Source organism: Thalassophryne amazonica, chromosome 7, assembly GCF_902500255.1.
Source record: "Thalassophryne amazonica chromosome 7, fThaAma1.1, whole genome shotgun sequence".
Classification (NCBI taxonomy): domain Eukaryota; kingdom Metazoa; phylum Chordata; class Actinopteri; order Batrachoidiformes; family Batrachoididae; genus Thalassophryne; species Thalassophryne amazonica.
In genome coordinates, this window is record NC_047109.1 from 57364778 (window position 1) to 57391965 (window position 27188).

General features: G+C 41.5%; 1 protein-coding gene across 14 annotated transcripts in view; it reads right to left on the minus strand.

Annotated features, from left to right (window-relative positions):
- syngap1b (synaptic Ras GTPase activating protein 1b) overlaps nt 1-27188 on the minus strand; it is a 640555-nt gene that overhangs the window by 53027 nt on the left and 560340 nt on the right. For all 14 annotated transcript variants that reach the window (XM_034174268.1, XM_034174258.1, XM_034174257.1 and 11 more), the window contains 4 exons: nt 26263-26700; nt 25736-25909; nt 23720-23931; nt 3855-3927 (listed from right to left, as the gene is read on the minus strand). In XM_034174268.1, coding sequence (XP_034030159.1) covers nt 3855-3927; nt 23720-23931; nt 25736-25909; nt 26263-26700 — 897 coding nt within the window. The remainder of the gene's footprint in view (nt 1-3854; nt 3928-23719; nt 23932-25735; nt 25910-26262; nt 26701-27188) is intronic.

Sequence of the window (27188 nt, forward strand, 5' to 3'; positions counted from 1 at the left end):
TATGATACAAACAAAAGCTGTCATCAAACAACTGTCAAGCAGCCAAGATCCTGGAAAGTATTCACAGTGCATCACTTTTTCCAGATTTTGTTATGTTACAGCCTTATTCCAAAATGGATGAAATTAATTTTTCCCCTCAAAATTGTACACACAATGCCCATAATGACAATGTGAAAAAAGTATATATATATATATATATATATATATATATATATATATATATATATATATATATATATATATATATATATATATATATATTTTTTTTTTTAGATTTTTGCAAATTTATTAAAAAAAACAACAACTAAGAAATCACATGCACATACAGAGAGGAAAATAAGTATTTGAACACCCTGCGATTTTGCTAGTTCTCCCACTTAGAAATCATGGAGGGGTCTGAAATTTTCATCTTAGGTGCATGTCCACTGTGAGAGAAATAATCTAAAAAAAAGGCCAGAAATCACAATGTATGATTTTTTTTAATAATATATTTGTATGTTACTGCTGCAAATAAGTATTTGACCCCCCACCAACCAGCAAGAATTCTGTCTCACACAGACCTGTTAATTTTTCTTTAACAAGCCCTCTTATTCTGCACTCTTTACCTGTATTAACTGCACCTGTTTGAACTTGTTACCTGTATAAAAGATACCTGTTCACACACTCAATCAATCACACTCCAACCTGTCCACCATAGCCAAGACAAAAGAGCTGTCTAAGGACACCAGGGACAAAACTGTAGACCTGCACAAGGCTGGGATGGACTACAGGACAACAGGCAAGCTGCTTGGTAGAAGACAACAACTGTTATGATTATTTATTAGCAAGTCGAAGAAGCACAAGATGACTGTCAATCTCCCTCAGTCTGGGATTCCATGCAAGATCTCACTTTGTGGGGTAAGGATGATTCTGAGAAAGCTCAGAACTACACAGGAGGACCTGGTCAATGACCTAAAGAGAGCTGGGACCACAGTCACAAAGATTACATTAGTAACACATGATGCTGTCATGGTTTAAAATCCTGCAGGGCAGCACGGTCCCCCTGCTCAAGCCAGTACATGTCCAGGCCCGTTTGAAGTTCACCAGTGACCATCTGGATGATCCAGAGGAGGCATGGGAGAAGGTCATGTGGTCAGATGAGACCAGAATAGAGTTTTTTAGAATCAACTCCACTTACCATGTTTAGAGGATGAGAACAACCCAAAGAAAACCATCCCAACCGTGAAGCATGGGGGTGGAAACATCATACTCTGAGGGTGCTCTTCTGCAAAGGGGACAGGATGACTGCACTGTATTGAAGGGAGGATGGATGGGGCCATGTATTGCAAGATTTTGGCAAACAACCTCCTTCCCTCAGTAAGAGCATTGAAGATGGGTCATGGCTGGGTCTTCCAGCATGACAATGACCCCAAACACACAGCCAGGGCAACTAAGGAGGGGCTCTGTAAGAAGCATTTCAAGGTCCTGGAGTGGCCTGGCCAGTCTCCAGACCTGAACTCAATATAAAATATTTGGAGGGAGCTGAAACTCCAAACCTGAAAGATTTGGAGAAGATCTGTATGGAGGACTGGACCAAAATCCCTGCTGCAGTGTGTGCAAACCTGGCCAAGAACTACAGGAAACGTCTGACCTCTGTAGTTGCAAACAAAGGCTACTGTACCAAATATTAACATTGATTTTCACAGGTGTTGAAATACTTATTTGCAGCAGTAACATACAAATAAATTATTAAAAAATCATACATTGTGATTTCCGGATTTTTTTTAGGTTATGTCTCTTACAGCGGACATTCACCTAAGATGAAAATTTCTGACTCCTCCATGATTTCTAAGTGGGAGAACTTCAAAACAAAATAAAAAACAACAAAAAAAAACAACAAAAAAAACAAAAAACAAAATCGCAGGGTGTTCAAATACTTATTTTCCTCACTGTAAGTATTCACAGCCTTTGCCATGAAATCAAATCATCAAAATTGAACTCAGGTGCATCCAGTTTCCACTGATCATCCTTGAGATGTTTCTACAGCTTAACTGGAGTCCACCTGGGGTAAATTCATGTGAATGGACATGAAATGGAAAGGCACACACCTGTCTACATGTAAGGTCCCACAGCTGACAGGGCATGTCAAAGCACAAACCAAGCATGAAGTCAAAGGAATTGTCTGTAGACCTCCAAGACAAGACTGTCTTGAGGCACAAATCTGGAGAAGGGTACAAAAACATTTCTGCTGCTTCGAAGGTCCCAATGAGCACAGTGGCCGCCATCATCCATAAATGGAAGAAGTTCAGATCCAGCAGCACTTTTTCTAGAGCTGGCCGCCCGCCTGAAGTGAGTGATCAGGGTAGAAGCGCCTTAGTCAGGGAGGTGACTAAGAACCTGATGGTCACTCCAGCATTCCTTTGTGGAGAGAACCTTCCAGAAGGACAACCAGCTTTGCAGCAATCCACCAATCAGGCCTGTACGGTAGAGTGGCCAGACGGAAGCCACTCCTTAGTCCACTCCTTGGCTAAATACTAATCTCAATTTATTGACAAACAACATCTGAACCAATGTGTTGTGTGGGCCGCTGAAGAGGAGGTACTGCTGGCCCAACACCACCAGAGGGCGCCCTGTCTGGAGTGCGGGCTCCAGGCACCAGAGGGCGCTGCCGCCTCACAGGAGCAGCCAGGGTGACAGCTGTCACTTCTCGCCTACGACAGCTGTCACCAATCATCTGATCAGCAGTGGTATATCAGCAAGACGACATCTCCACCTCTTTGCCGAGATATCGCTCTACCTAGGAGGTACAGTACTCAGCCGACTGTGTTGTCTTTTTGACATTAACACTTTGTTACTTTTGTGCGTTAAATAGCAGACATTCTTCCGACGAGAGGTGGAGGTGGTTTTCCCGCCATACGGGTTGCTGGGTGCAAACGCACCCACATTTAACTGTTTTTGTTCCTCGCCAGCAGTACCAGATCCGACACGCGGAGGCAGTGGCCACCTGGGAGTTCGGGACTTGGCGGCTCCAGTATTCCCGGGGTTCGGTGGCGGAGGAATTCGTGTGGTTCCGGTTCTGCTTTGGACAGACGTCTCTTATCTTCGAGCCTGCCCACGTGACACATTTTGTGAATTGACTTCTTTGTCTATTGTTGTAATCTGTTGTGTTTGTTGTGCTTATTCACAACAGTAAAGTGTTGTTATTTGACTTCCTCCATTGTCCGTTCATTTGCGCCCCCTGTTGTGGGTCCGTGTTCCTACACTTTCCCAACACAATCTGCTTTATAGGAGTGAGCTAAAGGTTAAGATTGCTGCCTGCCTTCAATTTCCTTTATTACAATCATCTCTCCTTCAACACAAATGCATCATGTTCAGACCTTACATATGCAGTATACAAAGGTGAGTCTGACAGAGGAACAGAGGTAGGGCCGAAAAAATGGAATGAAAACAATGACAAAAGATGGCGAAGACACATTGCAAGCAGCCCACAGTAAGATTTGGGGCTCAGCTGTTCAATAACCTGAGTGGACTCCTGCTACATCATGTGTGAAACATGTTTTAACCCCGACATGCTCAACTGAAACAGTTCACAGAAACATCCACAGAACTGTCACCATCATCATCACAGGTGCAGATGTGCTCACAGCAGCGTGAGAGTCAAGATCAGCACAAACACAAAACTCTTTGGTTAAAGTTCGGTTGGCAGACAGAAGGCAGTCAAGGCCAAAGACGAGACGGGTCAGGGATGATGCATGACTATCAGAGAGACCACACACACAGCAGACACGGTAACAGCAGCAGAAATAAAGAAAGGTAAGGGGAAGAAAGAGAACGCGGCCCACTGACTCGACAAGAGAAGAAGCATTCTCACAGACCTGATCTGGGAAGATCCTGGTTTTTGGCTCAATCATGGGTCCTCCTCTTAGCTCATCCTCCACGGCCATGAGTCTTGGAAACAGAGAGAGGGATAAGGAGAAAGCATTATCAATTCAAGACGATACTTAACAGGGTGAAAGCTTTAAGAGATTAGACTTGCAACACCACCGTGATATGATGCTACTTCATTCTACAGGAACTGTGAGTGGTCTTAGTACGCTGCTCAATCTTTTAAGTCATGACAAATTTTTAGCAGTCCATGATTTCTGAGGCACTGTTTTTTGTTTTTTTTTTCTTGGGCCCTTTTGGGATTCATCAAAGTGTTGCCTTGTCCATGGTGTTTTCAAAGTAGAGCCAACTTCTGGACAATTCTGCTCCGGTATTTGAAGGGAATGGTTCAATCCAAGATCCTGAGCATCCTCTGGGAAGTGCTCATCTTATATAACATGATGGCTGGACCAAGGTACAGGGGGAAAACCAAGCAAGCTTTCTGCTGCAGTACAGGTGTCCCAACTCTCATGATAATCCAAATGCAAGGGATTTAGTTCAGGTAGGGTCATTCGGGACATTCCTTACACTGGGTTCTTGTTGTGCTTAGTGCACATTGACCATTGGATGTATGATGACAAACACCAGCCAGAAACTGCTTCTCAATAATGGGTAAATTAAAGTACAAACATGATACCCCATTATTTGACCAATGTTTATATCATTGCTGTCTTCTTCCATTTCTTTATTCTATTTACACTGATGATGTCTTTTGGACAGTAGATAGCTGTTGACAAGGAGACAGTCATCTCTGTATTATAGGAACACAAAGAGCTTGCTTGGATACTGTACATTTCTAAAACAGCACAAAGAATTTCAGAACACAAAGTCAATCAAACAACAACATTTCAACGCAACCACAAATCCAATGTAGGATAAATGTACCATCAATCAAACAATGAGATTTCTAATTTCCTGCACATTCATTTTTTAAAAATTACAGTACAGGGGCACATCTCTGACAATAAAGAATGAAGATCCACAGGTGTCATTTCAAACACTTTTGTATGTTTTATTCCATAAATAATATACAGGCTCAAGTTGTTCTAAAAAAGAAAAACAGGAAAAAAATTCCATCAAGAGCAAAGACAGGGACATTAGCATCATCAAAAAAAAAAAAAAAATAGAATGAAGTCATCCACATCATTAAGGGTTTGACATGATTTCAAAAAGCAGAATATGATTCATGTAGGTGATATTTTACAATAAATTTCAGATTTGATATTAAGTTGCACTTCAAGAATCATGCTGTTCAGGTCACATCCAGTGATGCTGGTAATCTAACCACTTTTTTAATGAGTAATCTAACGCGTTAATCTTTCCAAATCAGTAATCAGATTAAAGTTACTTCTCCAAGTCACTGTGCGTTACTATTATTTTTGCATTGTGGGTCAATAGCAGCATTAAACTTGGTCTGTGGGCAGGGGGTCGGGGTTCGACTGAACTGCCCACTTTAAGCAAGCTGTGAGCTTTTCATCCGCGGTTTTCTGCAGCAGCTCGTCCTCACCTCTTAAAGCACGGTGACAGCAGCACACCTGCACTGAGCTTTACAAAGACATTTTTATGTTTTTTCCTCCTTTATTTAGAATTCTGAGCTGAGCTGCTCCGTATCTGGTCGTTAAAAACAGCTGATCCTCTGTGATGCGTCAACAACTAACACTATTTTCCACTCAAATGCACCTAAACTCTCTTTCTGAGGACCACATGATGTGAAAACGCAATAGAACTTTCTTACCTGTAAATCTGGTCATGTTTTCTGCATAAATAAATGTTATCCATTCTTTGTGCTCAACCACCAAAGCAGGGGTGAATCCAGATGGAATGGGGGCGTGGGGCAAGGATGTGCCCCCCCACAACACCCCTAGATTAAAGATCCAGTTTTGAAGCCTTTTTTTACTACAACTACTAATACTACTATAATAATAATTTCGACAAGTAAAATGTTTAGAGAGAATTTAAATGTTAGAAAGAATTTAATAGTTACCTTTATAAACAATGTAGGCTAGAAATGGCAAGTTTTACTGTTACAGTGCTGTCAACAGTTAAATATGAGATCAAGAAAGAGGTCTTTATTTTACTTTTTATAAAACAAGTATTTATTTTCATTGAAGTCAAGAAAGGGTGACTATAAAGTGAGTTTTGGCTAAACAAGTATTGTCATGTTGAGGTGGCAGAGGGTTGTTGTCGACAGCTGGGGAAAGTAACTAAAAAAGTAACTAGTAATCTAACTTAGTTACTTTTACAACTGAGTAATCAGTAAAGTAACTAAGTTACTTTTTCAAGGAGTAATCAGTAATTGGATTACTTTTTCAAAGTAACTGTGGCAACACTGGTCACATCATACATGTAGTCAAACTGCTTGTGAGGTTAGAACATGTAATTATTCCCCTACAGAGAAAAACAGCAACAGGCAGGAGTTGAGAACAGATGAAACTGAATGGTATAACAGACGTGGATCAAACTGCAGCTGCAAATCATTTCTGTTTACACCAACGTGGATAAGAAATACATCTCTTAAATCTCAATATCCCATCCAATTTAAACTGTCTGAAGTATTATTTGCAGCTATTTAATAACGTCTGTAAAAATATATAACCTTTGCTGATGCTACCAGCCATACATCACAGAGAAAAATACTGTTCACACACACACACACACACACACACACACACACACACACACACACACACACACACACACACACACACACACACACACACACACACACACACACACACACACACATGCACACATCAAACGAAACTCATCACCACTATGAGTCATTTGAGCTCAATGTAATTAATGCCAACACACCCTATCAATATATTCTTGCTATAAAATTAAAGCAAATATACAGAGACTTGAATTTTATAAATACTGCTGGAGTAATAAAATAGCAATCTGTTTAATAATTACACTATAACTGCATAAGTTCATTTACGGCACTGTTTCCTTTTCTCAAACAACTACTTCATCACCATGTCCCAACACACCACCAGTGATAGACAGCAAAGTCAAAAGGCATACCAAGAATATAAAGTAAAAAACAAACAAACATACAGATCATTTACTAAAGTATTTTCACTGGAGTGAAAAATGTCAATACCTTGACAGTCTTCCATTTAAAATGTAAATAAATTCACAAACACAATACAGAGAATTCCAAAATAGGCTGAGAAATTAAGAACATACCATATTTTCCGGACTATAAGTCGCACTTTTGTTTTGGCCGGGGGTGCAACCTATACTCCGGTGCGACTTATAAATGAAAAATATACCGGTAGGATCTCAATTAATTTACAGTAACAAAACAATTTTACGTGACAGAGTCGATCTATGTTTTAAAATGGCCACCGGAAAAGGAAATGCAATGCATCATGGGCACTGTAGTATGGCGGCCGTCCTATAGGTCACGCTGGTCGCGATAACCAATCAGAGAACAGAACGTTGGACGCGTATTCCTCACCTCACCCACAGGGTGTGAAGCTGACGAACACTGTGCTTGCTGTTATTCTGGCATGGCGAACAGAACAGCTTCAATCTATCTATCTATCATGATTATGGGTCTGGTGTCACAGGCACAAAGTGGATTAGCCATTACTTGCGCTAACATTTTTTGTTTTAGCTGTACCCACCACTGGTCAAATGGCACATACTGGATTTACTCTTCACTCAAAGCCAACAGAAAACATTGAGGCATTTCAGAAAGAAAGAAAGAAAAAGAATCAGAGGGCTTGAGATTAAATCCTGCAGCCATGAACTCAAGAACAAATGCACCATTTTTTGCAGATTTCATTTGAAATATGTAACATTAAAATGGGAAATTCATTTAAGCAAACAACAAATAAAGAAAACATTGTTGGGGAGGTGTCGTAGCACGGACCCGCAACAGGGGGCGCAAATGAACGGACAATGGATAGGACAAAGAGTAACAATTTAATGTTGTGAAACGCACAACTGGATACAGACAATGATAATGCCAATTAAACACAAGGTGACGTGCGGGCAGGCTCGAAGATAGGAGACCTCTGGCGATCGGAGAGCCGGGACCCACACAGCTTCCACCACCAACGGCCTGAAGAACACCGGAGCCGCCAAGTCCTGAGTCCCCAGGTGGTCACCGTCTTCTGTTGCAGACCCTGGTACTGCTGGCAGAAGATGAAAAATCAGTTAATGGTGAGTGTGTATCCACACACCCAGTAATCCTTCTTCTACAGATCTTCGAGGAGGGAAAACCTCCACCTCCGATACAAAATCACCCGTGCAGCTCCTGACAGTGGCTCCTTGGATGGAGTGAGAGGCGAAGACGTCGCAGACTCTCGCTGCACGCCAATCCAAAAACACTGACTCCTCAGGAATACGGCTGCACACAGAACAATTAGTTAATACTCGAACACAGCAGAGAATTACCTTACACGGTAGTTGATTTCTCGGCGAGGAGGTGGAGTAATGATCCGGCTTTTGTAGGGATGCAGGTGATTGGTGACAGCTGGTGTTAATGAATGACAGCTGTCACTCTCTGTCTCGGCGCCCTCTCATGCTTGAAGCCCGCACTCCAAGCAGGGCGCCGACTGGTGGTGGTGGGCCAGCAGTACCTCCTCTTCAGCGGCCCACACAACAAACATAAGGCTGTGCTTGTACTTTTTATTTCAGTAAGATAAAAATAATTCCAGAAGGATCCACATGATCATATTTCTTGGCATCTGCACGCTTCACTCTGTATTATTTATATGTGAATTATAAATCAAATGTGTGCAGATGATGCACAGTTCTCTTCAGACTCACTGGGTAGTGAGCAAAATCCGATTCTGCAGCATCCAGACCTGCCACTTAATTCATCCTTGTGGGGCCAGATTATAAAAGTCACACAAATAAGAAGTGTAAGCCTTGAAAACCCTTTTAGCGTGCACTACATGCACTCTGTGCAGAAGGTTTGATTTATACTCCAGGGGGAACAATAATCAGAGGTTTTGCATTAAGTGAGTATCTGTGCTTCATTAGGCACATTTATGCCTGGATCTTCATCATTCACTGACCGCTTCACGTCTCTGAGTTTCTCCCCTCGTCATCGCACCAAAGCTCCTGATCTTGGAGTTCTCTGTGGAGCATTTTCAGTTTGATGACTTTGATCTGCAATAGTTAACAAGTTCTTCCACAGTCTCTGGAGTTCCCACATGATTCAAATATTCAATCCATTTGTGGTTTAAGGGCACTCAGCTGAAAATGGATTCAAATCATACAGTGCTCCAGTTCAAATAAAATGGCTCATGAGAAGTGCAACGAGACAGGAAGATGTTCTTATACGGTAATATATGCAAGGATAGGAAATTCAAGATGTTTTTCCATTAAAGATGAGCAGGACTGTCTCTGTCTTCATTCTAAGTCTTCTTTCCTGGAGTGGAGTAGAAGTGGCAATAATCTCCGTCACAGAAATCTACCACGTAGGCGTACACCACAGACCATTATCAGATGTGAACAAACAGATGATGGCACTCTCTTGTTTACAGGGGCCCTTAAATGAAGTGTCTTCACAATCACAATAAAGCTAAACTGTTCAGCATTACTAAAGTGCAGTCACATTTAAAAAGAACCAGGAATCCTTAGAAGACAACAAACATGAGATAAACACTGGGTTTTAGTCCCAGTGTACAAGTGAAGAGCAATCAATATTTCACTCTTTTCCACACAACTACTTAATGTTGCAGCTGATCAATAAAAACTAAAGGCTGCGCTGAAAAACTGCTCGGTTACATTTTCACACAAGCACTAAAATAAAGTGTGATTCAGCGACAGCTCGTCCCAGTTATCCAAATACGATGCTCATAAATATCACATAAAACAGCAGATCCACTGCAAGAACAGTTTAGAAGACAATCTTCAAACCAGGCAAACGCGTCCTGTAAGTTGGGCACCACTGGCTATATTAAAGGGGAAATCTGGCATTTTTCAACCTAGGCTGTATTTTTTTAGTTGTTTTTTTGGTTCATCTTTTTAATTGCTACAAAATTATTTGAATTGGTGCACGGATTAAAACTTCCCCATCACTATTTCCGTTAAATGGACTGCCAAGAAGCAGGGTTCAGACTGACACAAAATCAAGGATGGACGCAAGATATAAAATTTACGGCATCCTGGACTGAACACCCCCCCCCCCCCCAAAAAAAACGACTGGTCCGCCCTGCCTTCACACATCATTTGGGACCACAGAAGCTCGTCTGAGATTGACTCTTTACAAAGTGATCAAAGGGAATAATGTGATTATTAACCATCAGATGACAAAGTAAAACCTCTTAATTCATTCTAAAGGCAGTTTTAAGCAGAAACCAATAATCGGTGAGTCACTACTTTGAAACACACTTTGAAATTGTGCTTTGACGCAGTGAAAGCAACAGCAGCAGCTTGTCTTGCTGTGGCGCTCTGATTGCTTCCTCCGTCTATATTATGATGAAATAACGCTGAATTCATGTGGAAATGATTGTTGTACAAAAGCTTCAGAAATCTGTCACTGAGGTAGATGATGAATGGAGTGCAGTCTGAAGCAGAAACGAGGTGATAATCTGTGAATCGCTGCTGATGCACAGAAATGACGCATGCGCAGTGAAGGCAGGGCAGACTGATTTTAGGAGGGCCGTTCGGTTGCCGAGACTGGGACACATGCATGCTGCATTTAAAATGTTCTAAAACTGATTTTTGGAATAAGGTTTCTGTTTTGTTGTTTGTTTTGTTTGTTGCTCGCACTGACTCCTGAGTCCTTACGTCTGTTCCTCTGCATCCTGTGTGCACTCTTTCAAACTCTGCTCTAAGTGTCCCTGTGAGTGTCCTCGCTGTGGTTCAAACACAGCTGCAGAACCCATGAAGCGTTAAACACTAACTCTCCTCTCAAAATACACCTAAAATCTCTTCCTGCATAATGTAAAATACACTCATAAAACCTTCTTACCACTCAATCAGGTCGCGTTTTCCACATAAATAAACACATTCGTGATTGTTCCTGCTCAGAGACTGCAAGCCAGAGGCGAATCCAAATGGAAAGATTAAACCTTGATTAAAGGTTCATTACTACTTATAATAATAATAATAATAATAATAATAATTTAACAACTAAACTGTTTAAATCACTGTTACTCAGCCTAAGTTTTATTTTTTTTATGTAATGTCTAAGCTCACGTATTACTGGTCTGTTCAGGTTCCAGCTTTAAAATCAGGTCAGTTAGGATGTTATGAAAATAATTACAGCTCCTGTGGTTAGTGGTCTTATCAAGCAAACATATAGGTTGTGATATTAATTTTGGTTAAAGGCAAAGTAAAGGTGAAAATGTGCAAAAGAAAAGACAAATACAACACACATTAAGCAGTAAAACTAAAAAACACCTCTAACATAACCATCTATCTGCAGCAGACAGGTGAAACGTGGGCATCCCCTTGGCTTTCTCCAGCAACTGTGACCCTCAACACTCAGTGACCTGTGTGCTGGATCATGCAAAGCGAAATGTCCCACATGGCCAAAACACTGAAGCTGATGCTCCCTCACAGTGAGCCAAAAGCTCGAGCAATTTATTGATCTCAGCTATGTATGGACTGACTGGAGTGCTGCAATCATTAATCAAGTGCAGAAATTCCGCCACCCCACACACAGCCACAAACATGCTGCTGTTTATTCCTACTGCTCTGGAATATTTAAAAAAGAACAAAAACATAACAAACAAACAAGTAAATTGCATTGTGTTTTAATATTAGCTGAAATTGTAGCCACATCAAAAGATCTGAGCAGCCAAATACGGGTGAGGGTGTGGATTAGTCCATGTGCACATGTAACATGCAGCTAACAGTAAAATGGGCATTTTATCATCAAAGCCAATATTAAATAATTAACACATTTTACTGGACTTTCTATGACTGGGAAAGAGTTTACACATGAGCAAAAATATACATAAAAACAAAAAACACTTCAGCAATTGAAGAAAAGTCACTGCTCTCAGGATAGAAAATCACTTTTCACCCAGGATGTTTAGCTGAACTCACTCGGAGCTCTGTGTATCTGGATAATACCAAAGAAAAAACTGATGGAAGCATTCTTAAGTTTCTATATAATGAAATATTTGACAGCAGCTGTGCAGAGAGGTACACCTAGTGAGTCAAATCAGTACATAAATATAACGTGTTCAGTGCTCGTGTATGCCTAAAGATCAAGCAGTAAGTTTTGATGGTCTCAGATGAAGCCCACTTGGAAGACAAAAATGGTTGCAGTTCTTTGATTGGCTACTTGAGGCCGGCTCCAAAAGCGAGCAGATTCACATTCAAGTCCATGTTAAACTGTCCAACCTAATGGGCCTACCACACCTTGACGATTAAGCCAGCGTATGCCGATTTATGAAAAAGTTGGTGAATACAGTGGCTATGTCGAATAAGTTATGTGGCTGTCACACCATGACGATTTAGCCAGCGTATGCCGACAGACCCCTTTCCGTTGGATGGTCTGGGTTGGTACGGCACGGTATGGTACGGGTTTGAAGAGTTAAGTCTGGCTTGGTTTGTGTTTCCACCATCATTGTTAACATGCACGTCATCGAGGGCGCATATGCTGTCCCGTGGCCTCGCCCCTCCACACGGAGGCCAAACAGAGGAATTTTACTTTTTTTTTTTTTTATTCAATTTTATTTTTGTCTTGGTGGATCATGGGATTTATTTTCATTGCATGCAGAATGCTGAAGAGTCAACTGATGTCTGTGGTAATCGCTGACCTGAATGAATGAGGTGAATCAGTGACTCTTTCAACCTTTTTAAAATAAGTTAATTTTCTTATTGTGTGGTAAAGCGCTGGCGTCCTCTGGTTCTGGCTGAAAAACACATCAGGAGCAGACAAACACAGAGGGAGTTCTTTCAAAATGCTACATTTCTTCGGCCACGACAAGGAACTAAAGTATTTTCAGAAGTTGTTTTCCAAAATCAAGACCCATTATGTGGATATGTTTTCATCAGGCTGTGATGATGAATCCAACTGAAACGACGTAACAGATAAGATTAAGGCTGAATCTCAATTCTACCCCTTGGCCCTTCCCCTTCCCCCTTCCCCTCCGTTTTGCGCAGGCACGAGAGACAGATGGGTGTCTCAATTCTCTTTTTGGAGCGAGGCGGAGGGGAAGGCGGAGGGCTTCAAACCCCTCCAAACCAAGTGAATCTGGATGCACACTCCGTTTGGAGGGGTAGGAGGAGCTTACCGCTGTCTCCACAGAAACAAACATGGCGTCGAAAGAGCCGCACAAATAAAGCAGCTTTCATTATAAATTATGCTGTTTAGTTATAACTTGCCAAAAAACTTTACAGGCAGTTGTCTATGACAGCAGCGTGTATGCTGCTGGATGCATGTTGTGTATATTGTCGTTCTGAGGAATATCGTAACGTCGCTTGTGCTGAGGCGTTAATGCATATACACACGAATGCTACGATAAGTCACTTTTATTTCTCACAATGGAGAAAATCATGATAAAGGATAAGCACGTTAATTTGTATGTTCATAAATCTTTGGATAATATCGATCCCTGCTGTTGGATTTCAAGGTCTGTAACGCGTGTGTATTTTGTAAACAAACAGGGAGCCCTGAGCACACTCGTCTCCTAATAAGCTTTCAGCCAGGAAATGAGAAGTTTCATCAATGGGAATAAGTTGGAAAATATATACAGACGCACATGTATATGTGTAACACATTACCTGACGTCCTGCTATTATTTGTCAAGGAAATGTCTAAAGGAATTAGGGCTGGATGCAAAAAATGGGAGAATTTGAAAAAGAAATATAAGGTTAACAGAACTAGGTGCAGCCCATAACATACATACAGGTGCTGGTCATATAATTAGAATATCATGAAAAAGTTGATTTATTTCAGTAATTCCATTCAAAAAGTGAAACTTGTATACATTCATTGCACACAGACTGATATATTTCAAGTGTTTATGTATTTTAATTACTAATTAATTAATTAATTTATTTATTTATTTATTAATTACTAATCAATCAATTAATGATTAATCAAACAATTGTTACAATTATTGAGTAATTATTAGTACTATTATTAACATTGATTAATTACAAATTAATTAATTAATTATTAATACTATTAATTATTATTATTATTATTATAAATTACAAATTAATTACATTAATTAACATGACATGCTTGTGATGCGTCGAAGAAATCTGCGACTTCTATTTCTTTGCATTTACACAGAAAGGCGAGAAAATAAAAAGAGCAAACAGGCTACTGTAACAAGTTGCATTTCGGTTGCCATATGTTAACAAACAGTGAAGAAGGCAGTTTGACACGGGCAGTTTTTTTTTTCTTCTAAGGCGGAGGGGTGTCTCAATTCATAGGGCTAGAGGCATACCCCTTCACCTTACCCCTTGTTTTAAAGGGGTAGGCGTAGGGGTAGATGTAGGGCCAAGGGGAAGGGGTACAAAAGAGAACTGAGATTGGGGGTAAGACTTTATGTTGTGTGTGAATGCTTTTAATATTTGAAACAGTCTGAACTGTTCGCATGAGGACTGCAGCTTTCAGTTGTTGAGGTACCTGTTGTGGAAACACACAATATGGCATTATATGGTAGCTGGAACATGTCACTATGAGATGGAGATAAGTTACATGTAGGTTCAAAGCAAGTTACTCGTATATGTTGTGTATGCTAGACATTATCTAGATGTATTTCGACTTATGAGTAACTTACAAGTAACGTGTCAACAATCGCATAACTTACCTACAACTTATAGCCCGTGTATGCGTGATGTATGAGCCATATGCTGGCATACATCGAAAATATTGTGCATGCGCAACATTTTTTGACGACCTCACCATACCACAACGTATATCAGGATGATTCATCATGCTCTTAACTTACACAAAACTTAACATTAGACATACGCCATGTAGCATACCCCCCGTCGTGTTGAAGGACGAGACTTTACTGATGAATTATCAGGTTTAATGGCAGTAAACCCTTAATTTCACCGTAAGAGCTTGTTCCTCTAACAAGGGGCAGCTAAGAATTAAATACATTTTCATTTCGCTCTGTCACTTTTCTTTCACCGTCTCTTAATGCTGTTAAGCTAACTCGCGCCAACAGTTAAAAACAGGAAGTACTCTCTGCAAAATAAAAGCAGTGAATCTCAAACAGGAAGTTAACCGTAGCTGATAGTAAATAAAGGCAATAAGCGCCAAATTAAAATACAAGCAAAGACATAAATGCACTTAGGGTTATTTACACTCCCACCAAAATTATGAGTGTTGGGTTTTATGAAGACAACAACAAATGATTTTCTCTGGCAAAATAACCCTTATTAAGAACTTTCTAACAGCAACACCAGTTTCTGTACTGGACGCTCTACAACTGATAGCTTACTGGAGCGTTGACCTTTGTTATTTAGTCCCTTTTCTCCAAGTGAGATCTTTACTCTTCGCACAAGTCCATCCTTTCCACTGACAGTCTCTATAACTCTTGCAAGTCTCCATTCGCCTCTGGGCACTGATTCATCCATGTCCAACACAACATCACCTACTTTTAGATTCCTTTTTGGTGAGTGCCACTTTTGCCTTGAAATGATGCTGTGAACATATTCCTTTCTCCAGCAGCTCCAAAACTGCTCTGCCAGGTATTGCACATGGCGCCACCTCTTTTTGCCATATAGGTCCTCCTTTTGAAAAGTGCCAGGTGGGGGCAGCGGTGCACTGGATTTCATGTGGAGCAGATGATTGGGAGTAAGCGGTTCCAAGCTGTCAGGGCTGTTCAAGTTATCTACAGTCAAGGGTCTGCTGTTGACTATAGCCATGGCTTCATAGAATAAAGTCCTTAATAAAGCATCATTGAGTCTGCCATGAGCAAGCGACAGAGTGGTATTCAGCATGCTTCTGACAGTTTTTATCTGACGCTCCCACCCTCCCCCTGCGTGACTGGAGTGGGGTGCATTCATCACAAAGTCACATTGTCTTTCGGATAAATAAGTGCTTAGTTTCTGAGTGTCTAGTTCATTTAAGGCTGCTTTAAACTCATTTTGAGCACCAACAAAGTTTGTTCCATCGTCACACTGGATTTGTCGGACTGCACCTCTGATTGAAATGAAACACCTTAATGCATTAATAAATGCATCAGTGGACAAGTCCTCTAATAACTCGATGTGAATCGCACGAGAACAAAAGCAAGTAAACAAGAGTCCATACCGTTTGTGCTGTTTCCTTCCTTCTGTTGTCACAAATGGACCAAAACAGTCCATGCCACAGTGTGTGAAGGGAGGAGAGGGCTCTAAGCGTTGCGGAGGTAGGTCACTCATCCTCTGTCCTTCTGATGCTTGGCGGAGTCTCCGGCAGATCACACACTGATGGATGAATGAAGCAACTGTTTTACTCATTCCAGGAATAGCCATTGGATCTGATTTCATTTGTGGTGAATCCCTTTCCTTGGTGTTTGTCTCTGTTATGGCAGTGAGATATTATGAGCTTGGCTGCATAATGATCTTTTGGGATCAAGATTGGGTGTTTGAAAGCATCACTTGTTGGTGAATGTTGAAGTCTCCCTCCCACCTTGAGGAGACCATCTGTGTCCACGAAAATGTCCAGTTTAAACAGTTTGTTGTGATGTGGAAGCTGTTTTCCTTTGTTTACCAGTTTTATTTCCTGTCCGTATGTTTGACTCTGCACATCACGAATGATCGCGAGTTCAGCATTTTCCTGTTCCCTCACCGTAGCTGGTGCATTTGACTTGATATGTTTAGCTCTTCTTATGAGACGTGCTACAGCTCTCATTACTTTGGACCATGACGAGAACTTACTTAGACGTTCAGCAAGACTCGCAGTGTCTGTGACTTTGGTTAACATTGTCTGTACTTTTTTGACTTCTGGATCTCCCAGGATCAGGTCCAGCTCAACAGTTTGTGGTGTGAACACTTCATTTTCCCAGAAAAAGGCAGGGCCAGTGAGCCAGCTAGACTTAATCAACTCATCGACAGTTACACCCCTTGAAGCACTGTCAGCTGGGTTCACTTCTGATGGCACATGAAACCATTGCTGAGGGCTTGTACTTTGTCTGATCTTTTGGACCCTGTTGGCTACAAAAGTATGGAAATGACGTGCATCATTGTTTATGTAGCCTAGTACCACCTTTGAGTCAGTCCAGAAATATTCTTTTACATCATAACACAATTCTTCCTGCAACATGTTGCTGACTGAGACTGAAACTACAGCTGCTGTTAGTTCAAGTCTGGGGATTGTGGTCTGTTTGGCTGGAGAGACTCGAGCTTTTGCCATTACCAGAGAGCAGTGAATCTCATCGTTTGCGTTTTTAGCTCTCAGATAGCTGCATTGTCCATAACCACTCAAGCTCGCATCTGAAAAGTTGGTGCAACTCTATTTCTTTAGGCTCGCCAAAACTAGCAGGTAGATAACAGCGAGGTATGTTTATCTTTTCCAGATTTGCAAAGTCATTTTGCCAACTCTCCCACCTTGGCTTGAGTGTGCTTGGTAGGGCGTCATCCCATCCAATACCATGTCGGCACATTTCTTGCAAGATTCTCTTTCCATTTGAATCCAGTCGGGTCAAAGACTGATGCAACAGTGGATAGGATGCCTCTGCGTGTGGCTGGCTGGATTTTTAGCATGTTTTCAAATCTGAAACAGTCCTTTTCAATGTTCCATTGGATGCCTAATGATCTTTCTTGGGGCATCTCTTTAAAAGTTAAGTCCTTTGTGTTTGTGTTTACAGCACATTCTGATGGAGGGATGCTTTGCAAAACAGTGTGATCATTAAAAATGAACTTGTGGAGATGGAGGCTGCCTTTGCTACAAATTTCTCTGGCCTCCTGTGCCAACTGTGTTGCTTCTTCCACTGTGCTTGCGCTTGTAACTCCATCATCAACATAAAAGTCTTTCTCCATGAACTGTGAACCTACTGGGTGTAAGTGGCAATGCTCTTTGGCCAAGTATTTCAGTCCGGAATTTGCACAGCCTGGAGATGATGTCGCACCAAAAAGGTGTACCTTCATTCTGTAGGTCTGAGGTTGTGTGTTTGTGTCACCATTTTTCCACCAGAGGAAACGTAGATAGTCCCTGTCTCTTTTGTCGACGTGAAACTGATGGAACATCTTTTCTATGTCGCACATTAAAGCAACAGGATGTTGCCTGAACCTTAAGAGAATTCCAGTCAGATTGTTTATTAAGTCTGGCCCTTGGAGGAGATGATCGTTGAGACTTGTTCCGCTGTGTTTGGCTGAACAGTCGAATACGACATGCAGTTTTGTGGGCTTTTTGGGGTGGTAAATCCCATGGTGGGGGATGTACCACTGCTCACCTTGTATTCCTTCGTTGTGTACCTCTTTAATGTCTCCTCTTTCAATTATGTCATTCATGTATGCAACATAGTCTTTTTTGTATTTCTCATCCTTGTTGAACTTTCGCTTTCGAGTCTGATTTCTGCAAGCCTTTTATTGTCTGGTAAGTGTGGCCTTTGTTTGAATGGAAGAGGCATCTCACAGTGTCCTTGTTCGTTTTTCTTTACTCCTTCCTTGAGTTTGTCCAGAAAAATGAGATCCTCTTGCGAGACTTTTTTGTCACTTGTCTTTGTATCCTTAAAGTCTGACTCAAGAACACTGATCACGTCCATTGGCGTTACAGGAGGCAGTTCTTTTACTGTAACTCTGTGGCACACACTTGTTTCATTTTCATATGACTCTGATGTGGAGCCACCAACAATGCTCCACCCTAGATCTGTCTGGATTGCAAATGGCTCCTTGTCCTTTCCGAGTAGAACCTGTTTTGGAGCTAGAGTTCTGGGACAGTAAAATCCAATGAGTAGTCCAACATCACAGCTCAGGAGAGGTGGCATTTTATCAATAATCTCTGACAGATGGGGCCATTGCTTTGCTGTTTCGTTCGTGGGTATGTTATCATAGTTAAATGGGATATAATCCTTTGTGTAAGAGGGCAGAAGGTCAATGTGAACATCTGAGTTATAACCTCTCACACGCAACCCTGATACTCTCTGACTCTTGACAGTCATGTGAACTCCCAGCATTGTGGTTTTAGCTTAACTGGATGGGAGTCTGCTTGTAACTGGTTAGTTACCTCTTCCCTGACAAATGTGTTGTCACTTTGTGTGTCTAATAAAGCATACACTAATTGCTCTTTAGATGGACTCTGGGCGGTAGAGACCCACACAGGGACAATCATGGAGGTACTACCTGATTGTCCCACTTTTGTAACGTTCAGAGCCGTGACTGCCGTAGTATCATTTTCTCTGGGTGGAGTCACGTTTGTAGGAGTCTGCCTTTCATTTATCCTGTAATTCTCATTGTGCAAACAAGTGGGGTGTCGTCCTTTGCAAGTATCACATGTGTGGCAATGATGACACTCTTTGGCATTGTGACCCACCTTTAGTATTTTCTTTTACAAATGTTTGTTTGTCGTCAAGTGACTTTTCTGAAAAGCTTCGGCACTTTGACAACTGATGCTTCTCATCTTTGCAGAACATGCAGGGTACTTTTATGTTACATGACTTTTCCTTTTCTGCATGTACTGTGGCTAGTGTTGTGAAGACTTGGGTCATAGATCTGTTTGGTTTCATCTCTTTTGCGTGTCTTTTTTCCAGAGATGAGTTGCATGAATGGAGTGCATATGAGGAAGTCACGGGATTACATGCAATTTCCGCCTCAAGTGCTACAAACTCTGCAAAATCCTTGAAAGAGGGGAAATCGTTGCCTTCCATGAGAGTGACTGTGACCTGACGATTCCAACGTGATGCAAGCCATTATGGGGCCTTTTGTAATAACTTTTGGTTCTCCTCACAATCACTTAGTATCTCCAAGCCCTTTACGTGTGGTGTTGCTTGAAGACATGCTGTGAGAAAGTCAGATAATGTCCGTAAACCTTCTGCATCCTTTGAGTGGATTTTAGGCCACTTTGACAGTTTGTCTCTGAATGCCTTTTGAACAACAAAAGGCTGACCGTAGCGTTGGTCAAGCCTTTTCCATGCATCTTTTGATGCCTCTTCATCACTGCGATAAAATATGCCCTCAAGTCATTTAAGTGGTTGACCAGTGATGTACCTTTTTAACAAGTGCAGTTTATCAGCAGGAGATATATCTTTACAGTCCACCAGAGAGATGAATGAAGCCTTCCATTCTACGAGAGTAGGCTGAAAAGTTCTAAGGCTCACTATAATGCAGTTAATGCATTACTCCATCATGGGGAGCCTTAGAACTTTTCAGCCTACCCTCGTATGTAGGTGATGGGATCTCCACTGAACACAATGGGCACTGGCACTGGGATTCTGTTTACAGCTATACTATCTTGGATAGCTTTAGCCAGCTGGGAAATGTCTGTGGGAGATGATGGAGTGACAACTTGAGACTGTGGTTGTTGTACAGGATTGTTGACAAGAATGGGTGCATATTGTTGCATGAGCGGGTGATATGACCCTGTATAGAGTGCTGGGGCTGGTTGTGCAAAGCTTTGGTTGACAGAAGTCCCATTGTTCTGTAACATGAACTGACTGTCCATATCAATTTTCAATTGCTTGTCGTAAATGTCTCGTAAATGCACGTGCAGCTTGCCTTTCCTTTTCTGCTTGTAAACGCTTCAGACCTTTGTGCATCCAATTCCCTCCTGTGTTGCGCTTCCATTTCTCTTATTTTTTCCCTTTGATTTCCTCGTGATTTTATACTGAGCTTCCTTTGCAGCTAATTCTGCGGCTGCATCAATTCTTTTGCCGGCAATGCTTGCTTCAGAGTGGTAACTTGTCTGTGATGCAGTACCAAAGATGGACTTAGCATGTTCATGAGCTAAGAGCTGATGGAGGCGGTGCCTTTCTCGATCTGTATCATACTCATCTATGGCTGCTAAATGCTCAGAAATGTTTTTCATAATGTCCTTTGGCACTGATTCACAGGAGTCCATTTTGCGCCTTATGACATGGGACGGTGCATTACGCTCTCTCAGTTCACTGTATACTTTTGTCATGTCATTTACTGTTTTTTCAATATCATCGGCCATTTCTGCTAATTGCGAATCTGATAGATCACTTTTCAAGTCTTCTCTGCATAGTCTGACCTGGCCTTTCCAATGTTCATAAATGGTTAACAGTTTTTTCTCTCTTTTGGTCTGTTCATCCCTTTGATATGAGAGAATTTTCTCTGTGGGGACACTAGGCCGTTCTGATCGTCTTGGTAACGTCTCATTAACAGTTTCATTCATTTCGCATTGCAACTCCTCTTGTTCCTTCTCAATATTACATTCATCTTCTATATTTTCCATTTTGAGAGCAATTGCTTGTCACAAATATCCTTAAACCGTTGCTGCAGCTCGCTGCTCTGCTCCGTTGCCGTGCCGTTCCTTGAGATTGCAGGCAGCTTGTTGTAGCTCGATTAGGCCTCGTGCTTCTCCTGGGCGACAGGTTCTTTGCTCCTCCAGGAGAGGCAAGCTCTTACTGTAGCATATCCCCCGTCGTGTTGAAGGATGAGACTTTACTGATACAAGTAACGTGTCAACAATCGCATAACTTACCTACAACTTATAGCCCGTGTATGCGTGATGTATGAGCCATATGCTGGCATACATCGAAAATATTGTGCATGCGCAACATTTTTTGACGACCTCACCATACCACAACGTATATCAGGATGATTCATCATGCTCTTAACTTACACAAAACTTAACATTAGACATACGCCATGTAGCATACCCCCCGTCGTGTTGAAGGACGAGACTTTACTGATGAATTATCAGGTTTAATGGCAGTAAACCCTTAATTTCACCGTAAGAGCTTGTTCCTCTAACAAGGGGCAGCAAAGAATTAAATACATTTTCATTTCGCTCCATCACTTTTCTTTCACCGTCTCTTAATGCTGTTAAGCTAACTCACGCCAACAGTTAAAAACAGGAAGTACTCTCTGCAAAATAAAAGAATTGAATCTCAAACAGGAAGTTAACTGTAGCTGATAGTAAATAAAGGCAATAAGCGGCAAATTAAAATACAAGCAAAGACATAAATGCACTTAGGGTTATTTACACGCCATCTTATTCAGCATATTTTAATACGTCAGCATACACAGGCTAAATCGTCAAGGTGTGACAGAGCACAAAAAATAGTTTTCATCACAAAATATATTATTCTCCTTCGTGACAGTGACATGGGGGTGAATGTTTTTTATAACTTCTTAATTTGTTTTAAGCCATAAAGTTATGTAAATTTAGTGGCATGGTCACTTTGAATGATAGTGGCTGAGCCCAGTGTCTTCACCTCTTGGAACATCAGTAAGTTGTTGTCCAGTGGCAGTGGCTGCTGTCTGTTGTGGACAGCTGTATGTCAGTTTGAGCATTTTATGACAAACGTCCGAAATAATTTAGATTGTTGTGCGGTGAAACACCCTAAAGGAGTATCCCAGCAACCCTACTTCTCACAGCTTGTTTAGAATGCTAACACCATCATAGGATAAACAGCTACTTGTTGTTATGGTACAGGACAAGCCAAAAATACACACAGAAAATCGCTTATTGTCACCACTGAACAAATGAAAATGTGAAAATGTCATTAGAAATGTTTGGAAGCATGGAGAGATCTCTTTGGAGGTAAATGTGTGGATGTTTCCTGCACTAATTGTAAAGAAACCTATTTCAATGAATGGTTATGCAATAAGACACTTTCTTTGGCTTCCTGCTCTTACCGCAGTGCCACTCTCCACTGAATCATTACAAGTCAGTTGTGGATGAGGGACTTGATCTTATGCTTCTGTTTACAACAGGAATGAGCCCCTCATTGACAATCCACTTACAGTGACATAGTGGAGAGATGCACCAGCAAATGTGCAGGAACCTAAGGTAAGTGGCTAACTGTATACTAAGTCCCTTTGGCTTCTCCCTTGTTTTCACTCGGGTTCGACCACAGCAGATCCAAAGTGGGTCTGAATGTTGATTTGCACCATTTTTTATGCCCTTCCAGACCCAACTCCACATTACATGTCGAAATGTGGCAGGGGTGGGGTTTGAACTGGGAAGCTTCCACACTGAAACCAAGCGCACTAACCACTTGACCACCACCCCTGCAATTGGATAGCTGTATATTCAATCATTTAAAAAGGTTTCCTTACATTTACACATATTTACCTCCCTAGGGACCCCCTCCATGTTACCAAACAATTTTAATGACATGTTTTGCTTGTTGACAATGAACAAGCAGTTTACTGTGAGTGACCCCCCACATCTACACTATGTAGCTGTTCAGTACGCTATAACTCATTACTGCAAGAATTAATCTGTTTCTGCCCCAACTGAAAAGGTGACCCCCCCCCCCCCCACACACACACACACTGACCCCCAGGTTGAAAAATTCTGGCGTTTCACTTTCAATATGTAGCTCTTTGTCTTTTTTCCAGGGCTGCAGTACTTAATGAATCTGAAACACTCTGATGTCCTCCAGTATCTTTGCAACATAATAACAACATTAAGTAGTCCTTCTCGGTAGTGCAATATATCTAAATAGGGAGAAAAATATTATTTCTGCATTACTGCCACAAGACCATTTTTCCATATTTTGGAACAAAAATTCCTGCTTGTAGTCTGTTGTTTTAAATACAGAACCCATCTGTGCTGGACAAAGGCCTGTTACCACTTATTGAAGGTATTGATCTACTCATGCTGATTAACTGACAGAAATTCTCACTTTGATTTTTTCACATTATTTGGAAGAAAACACTCTAAAAACATACATTTATTCAATGTAACGTCCTCCCTATGAAAAAAACCATCTATGTTTTACCCTCCACCCCAGCAACAGCCTCCATTTACCTGCTAATTATTCCTTTAATTTGGGAGTCTTTCTCCACTTGTTGTTGCCGGAGCCTTCTCTCACTGTCCTCAAGCCGATTCTGGTACTGCAGAAGGATCTTATTGGTCTGCTGCTCCTGAGTGAGGAGCCTCCTCTCATACTCCTCCAGCTTTTTGTGGGACATCATCAGGCGCTCCTTCAGGGAGTTGATCTCCTCCTCATACTCCCGTACCTGAGGCGCCAATGCCCGTTACAGAGAGAATACAAAAATCAGAGATGCTTACACCGGGTTTGTGATTATATGTCGTCACATCTGAGAGGAATTAGCAACTACAGCAGCTCCTGGGTGTTAAAATTTTTTTACACTCATTCATGAATTCACCAGACATACTGCAAAGTTGAGAATTACTTCCAAATACTCCAAATGAAGGAGGCTGTCTTCTATATAACAGTAAAATATGTGAACACTGCAACGACCATTTATTATTTTCTAACAGTGTGTGAGACCTCTGGTTTGTTTAAGAGCAGAATCCGGGTTCTTCAAAGATTCAAGGTTCTGAACCCAGTCATACGTTATGGTTTTCTCTACATGCTGGTTCCGTTCATGGGCAACAACTGCTGTCATTTGCTTGATTGTTCTCTGTTTTTGATAGAATGAGCCTACTGAGTAATTCCTTTGTGACACTGTGAAACAGATGTATTTGTTGATTTGTTTGCAGAACTCTTGATAGACAGAGGGCAATTGTTGTTACTCTTGTCTGAGTTCATTTTGCCCCCCAAAAAACCAACACCTGGTCTCGAGTCATGAAAGTAGAAAGGTAGACACCACCACTTAAGCTGCATAATGGGTGATTCCAGAGGTATTGTCGGTAGCATTTGGAAAACAAAGATGTTTGCTGTTGAGATTGTATGTGGTTTGAATAGTCCAATATAAGCCCAGAGGGCCACTGGTGCCAATGCGTATGCCCAAATACTGTAGTGTGAAGGGTATGAGAGTCAAAGATTGCCCTGGATTTGGTGTCAGTGCATCACAGGTTACCCAGGGTGGTACCCATTTAGAAGTGAGTGCACTGGGACAATGCAGATGAACTTTCTTGTCCATTCGTGAACAGGGTCCAGTTTCAGAAAGCAGCCTAATCTTGTTGACATTAGTCGTTGCACAAAGCGCTTAGTCGGCTAAAGTTTTGCGCGACCTGACTAAAGTTTTTAGCCTGCTACGGAGGAGGCTAATCTTATTTTAGCTGGCAAAGCTTCAGTGTCCCATGTCAAAAAAGGCAGCTATCATGTACCACCACTTGATTGGGATGGAAAGGAAGAGACTTGTGGTGGAAGCAGGTGTTCCGGAGCTGGAATAATCCATTGGAGATGTTTATGGGACGCCGAGGTCGGGAGCGCTTCTCCTTTGCTGTGGTGGACTTGGCCATGTTTGTAGCAGAGGGACCAACCCGGACATAAACACAACCATGGCGTATTAGAGGCATTTCTTGGCGACGGCACTCACGAGGCTGTTACAACCATGAAAATTGTTGACTATAGTAAAATCTAATCTACAAGTTTAGCCGTCAATGTGAAATGGAGATTAGATGGATCGTGTTGGGCAACTAACTTTACTCGACTCAGTAAGCTTAGTAGACTAAAAAATTAGACTGCTTTGTGAAACCGATCGCAGGTATCAAACAAAGGTCTACATATTGGTTGCCAAACTCCTGAACTACCTGCTCTAATTTAAGTAAGATATTTACATTATGAAGTCTTAGAAACACTCATGAGGCACTCAGAGCATAAAAAGCAGTGTGCTAAACAAATAAAACACATTAAAATAAATGAAAGAAAGCATTCAATCTGATCCCCTCCTAAGGCTAAGATAAAGTGAGGCCTATTATCACTCTATGAGTTATACGACCATCTCAGCCTTAAGATGCTTTATGGAGACAGTGCCCAGATTTGCCATCTGTTCTGTAAGTACAGAAATGACTCAGTGTTCCTCAGGATTAAAAAAAAAGTATATTAATGAGAGTTTTGAAAATGACACCTACCCTCTCCATGCGTGACTCATCCATGCTCTTTGAGTACTCCTTAAGTTTGAAATCTTCACGGTCAATCCGTGAACTTTCAATGTCAGCAGACAGATGAGGCATGTTGGAGACCCAGGCCACTGTTCGCTCATTTGCTTGAGTCGGAGGATTGAGGGTAGATGGAGACTGAGAACCCTAAGCGGGGGGGGCGGGAGAAAAAAAGACCAAAACACTGAGTATCAGAATATTCTTCATGGGATAAAAGTCATTTTCATAACACAAGCCATTTGGGGGAGTCTTTAATCCTGAGTGCTTTAGAGTTACATGGGTTCATACATTTTGAGCATGGATGGCCCCTGGTGGGTCTCTAGCTCTTAATCCTAACAGTATTCCATGCTGCACTAACTGAACTGTATGAGCACACACTTAAAAACCATATAATTGACAACTTGCAGACACTGTACAGAAAGAGCCCTGAGGACAGTAGATACAGAAAAGACTCTGGGGGTGAAAAAGAATAAAGTAAATTGAGAGCATATAGGCATTACCTGTTTGCTCATGGTGGGTTTGAGCAGGTGTTGTTGCTGTGGCTGTTGCTGTGGTGACTGTTGTGTACTTGGACTGGTGGTTCCCTGTGGACTTTGGCTTTCCCTGACAGAAGACTGCTGGTGGGGAAGGCCCGGGGCAGTGTTATCTTTGACAGACAGCTGCCGGGACCCATGTTGCCTGCCGCCGTAGCCAGACTCAGGTGACTGGAGGAGATTCCCACTCTGCGGCCGTGTTTTAGCCTGACCAGCAGGTGCAGCAGCTGCACTAACGGATAGCTGATGGGAGGTCTGTGATTTGACGCGCTGGGTAGGAGGTGGGACAACAGAACTCTGGCGCACAGGTTGGACTGTGGAGGGGGGCGTGGTGGCCAGAGAAGAGTGTGAGGTTCCTGGTTGGGAGGTCATGCCCATCATTTGTTGTTGCTGTTGAAGATTATCCTTAGAGGGTGAAACAAGTAAAGATTTGTTTATTGTTTATTCCTGAAACTTAAAAAAAATGAACTTTGTCAGGTTCATTCCACTATCCCAAACATCATAGCAGCAAAACCAATGGTATATTATTATTCTGCTCTAAATCAGTATTCAAATATTAAGTACAGCAATAAATCCATTTTTTATCGACACACTGCACTGATAAAAATGTTAAGGTGAAATGAAAAGACAGAGGCCTGAAATTGACTCTCTTGTTGTAGGTAAGGTAGGAGGCAGGACTTGCGGTGCAGTCACAGTTCCACGAGGATCACTAATAGTGTATTTTCCCAGATGAGGGTATTTTCATGAGGCTTTCTGTAAATATGTTACTGGGGGTTTCAATCATATTCTATAATAATTTAATCCAGACAACAGTATTAATTCATGAAAACAAACAAACAAAAATATATTATCATTTTTTTGCCAACAAAAAATATGATTAATATGTTATTTAT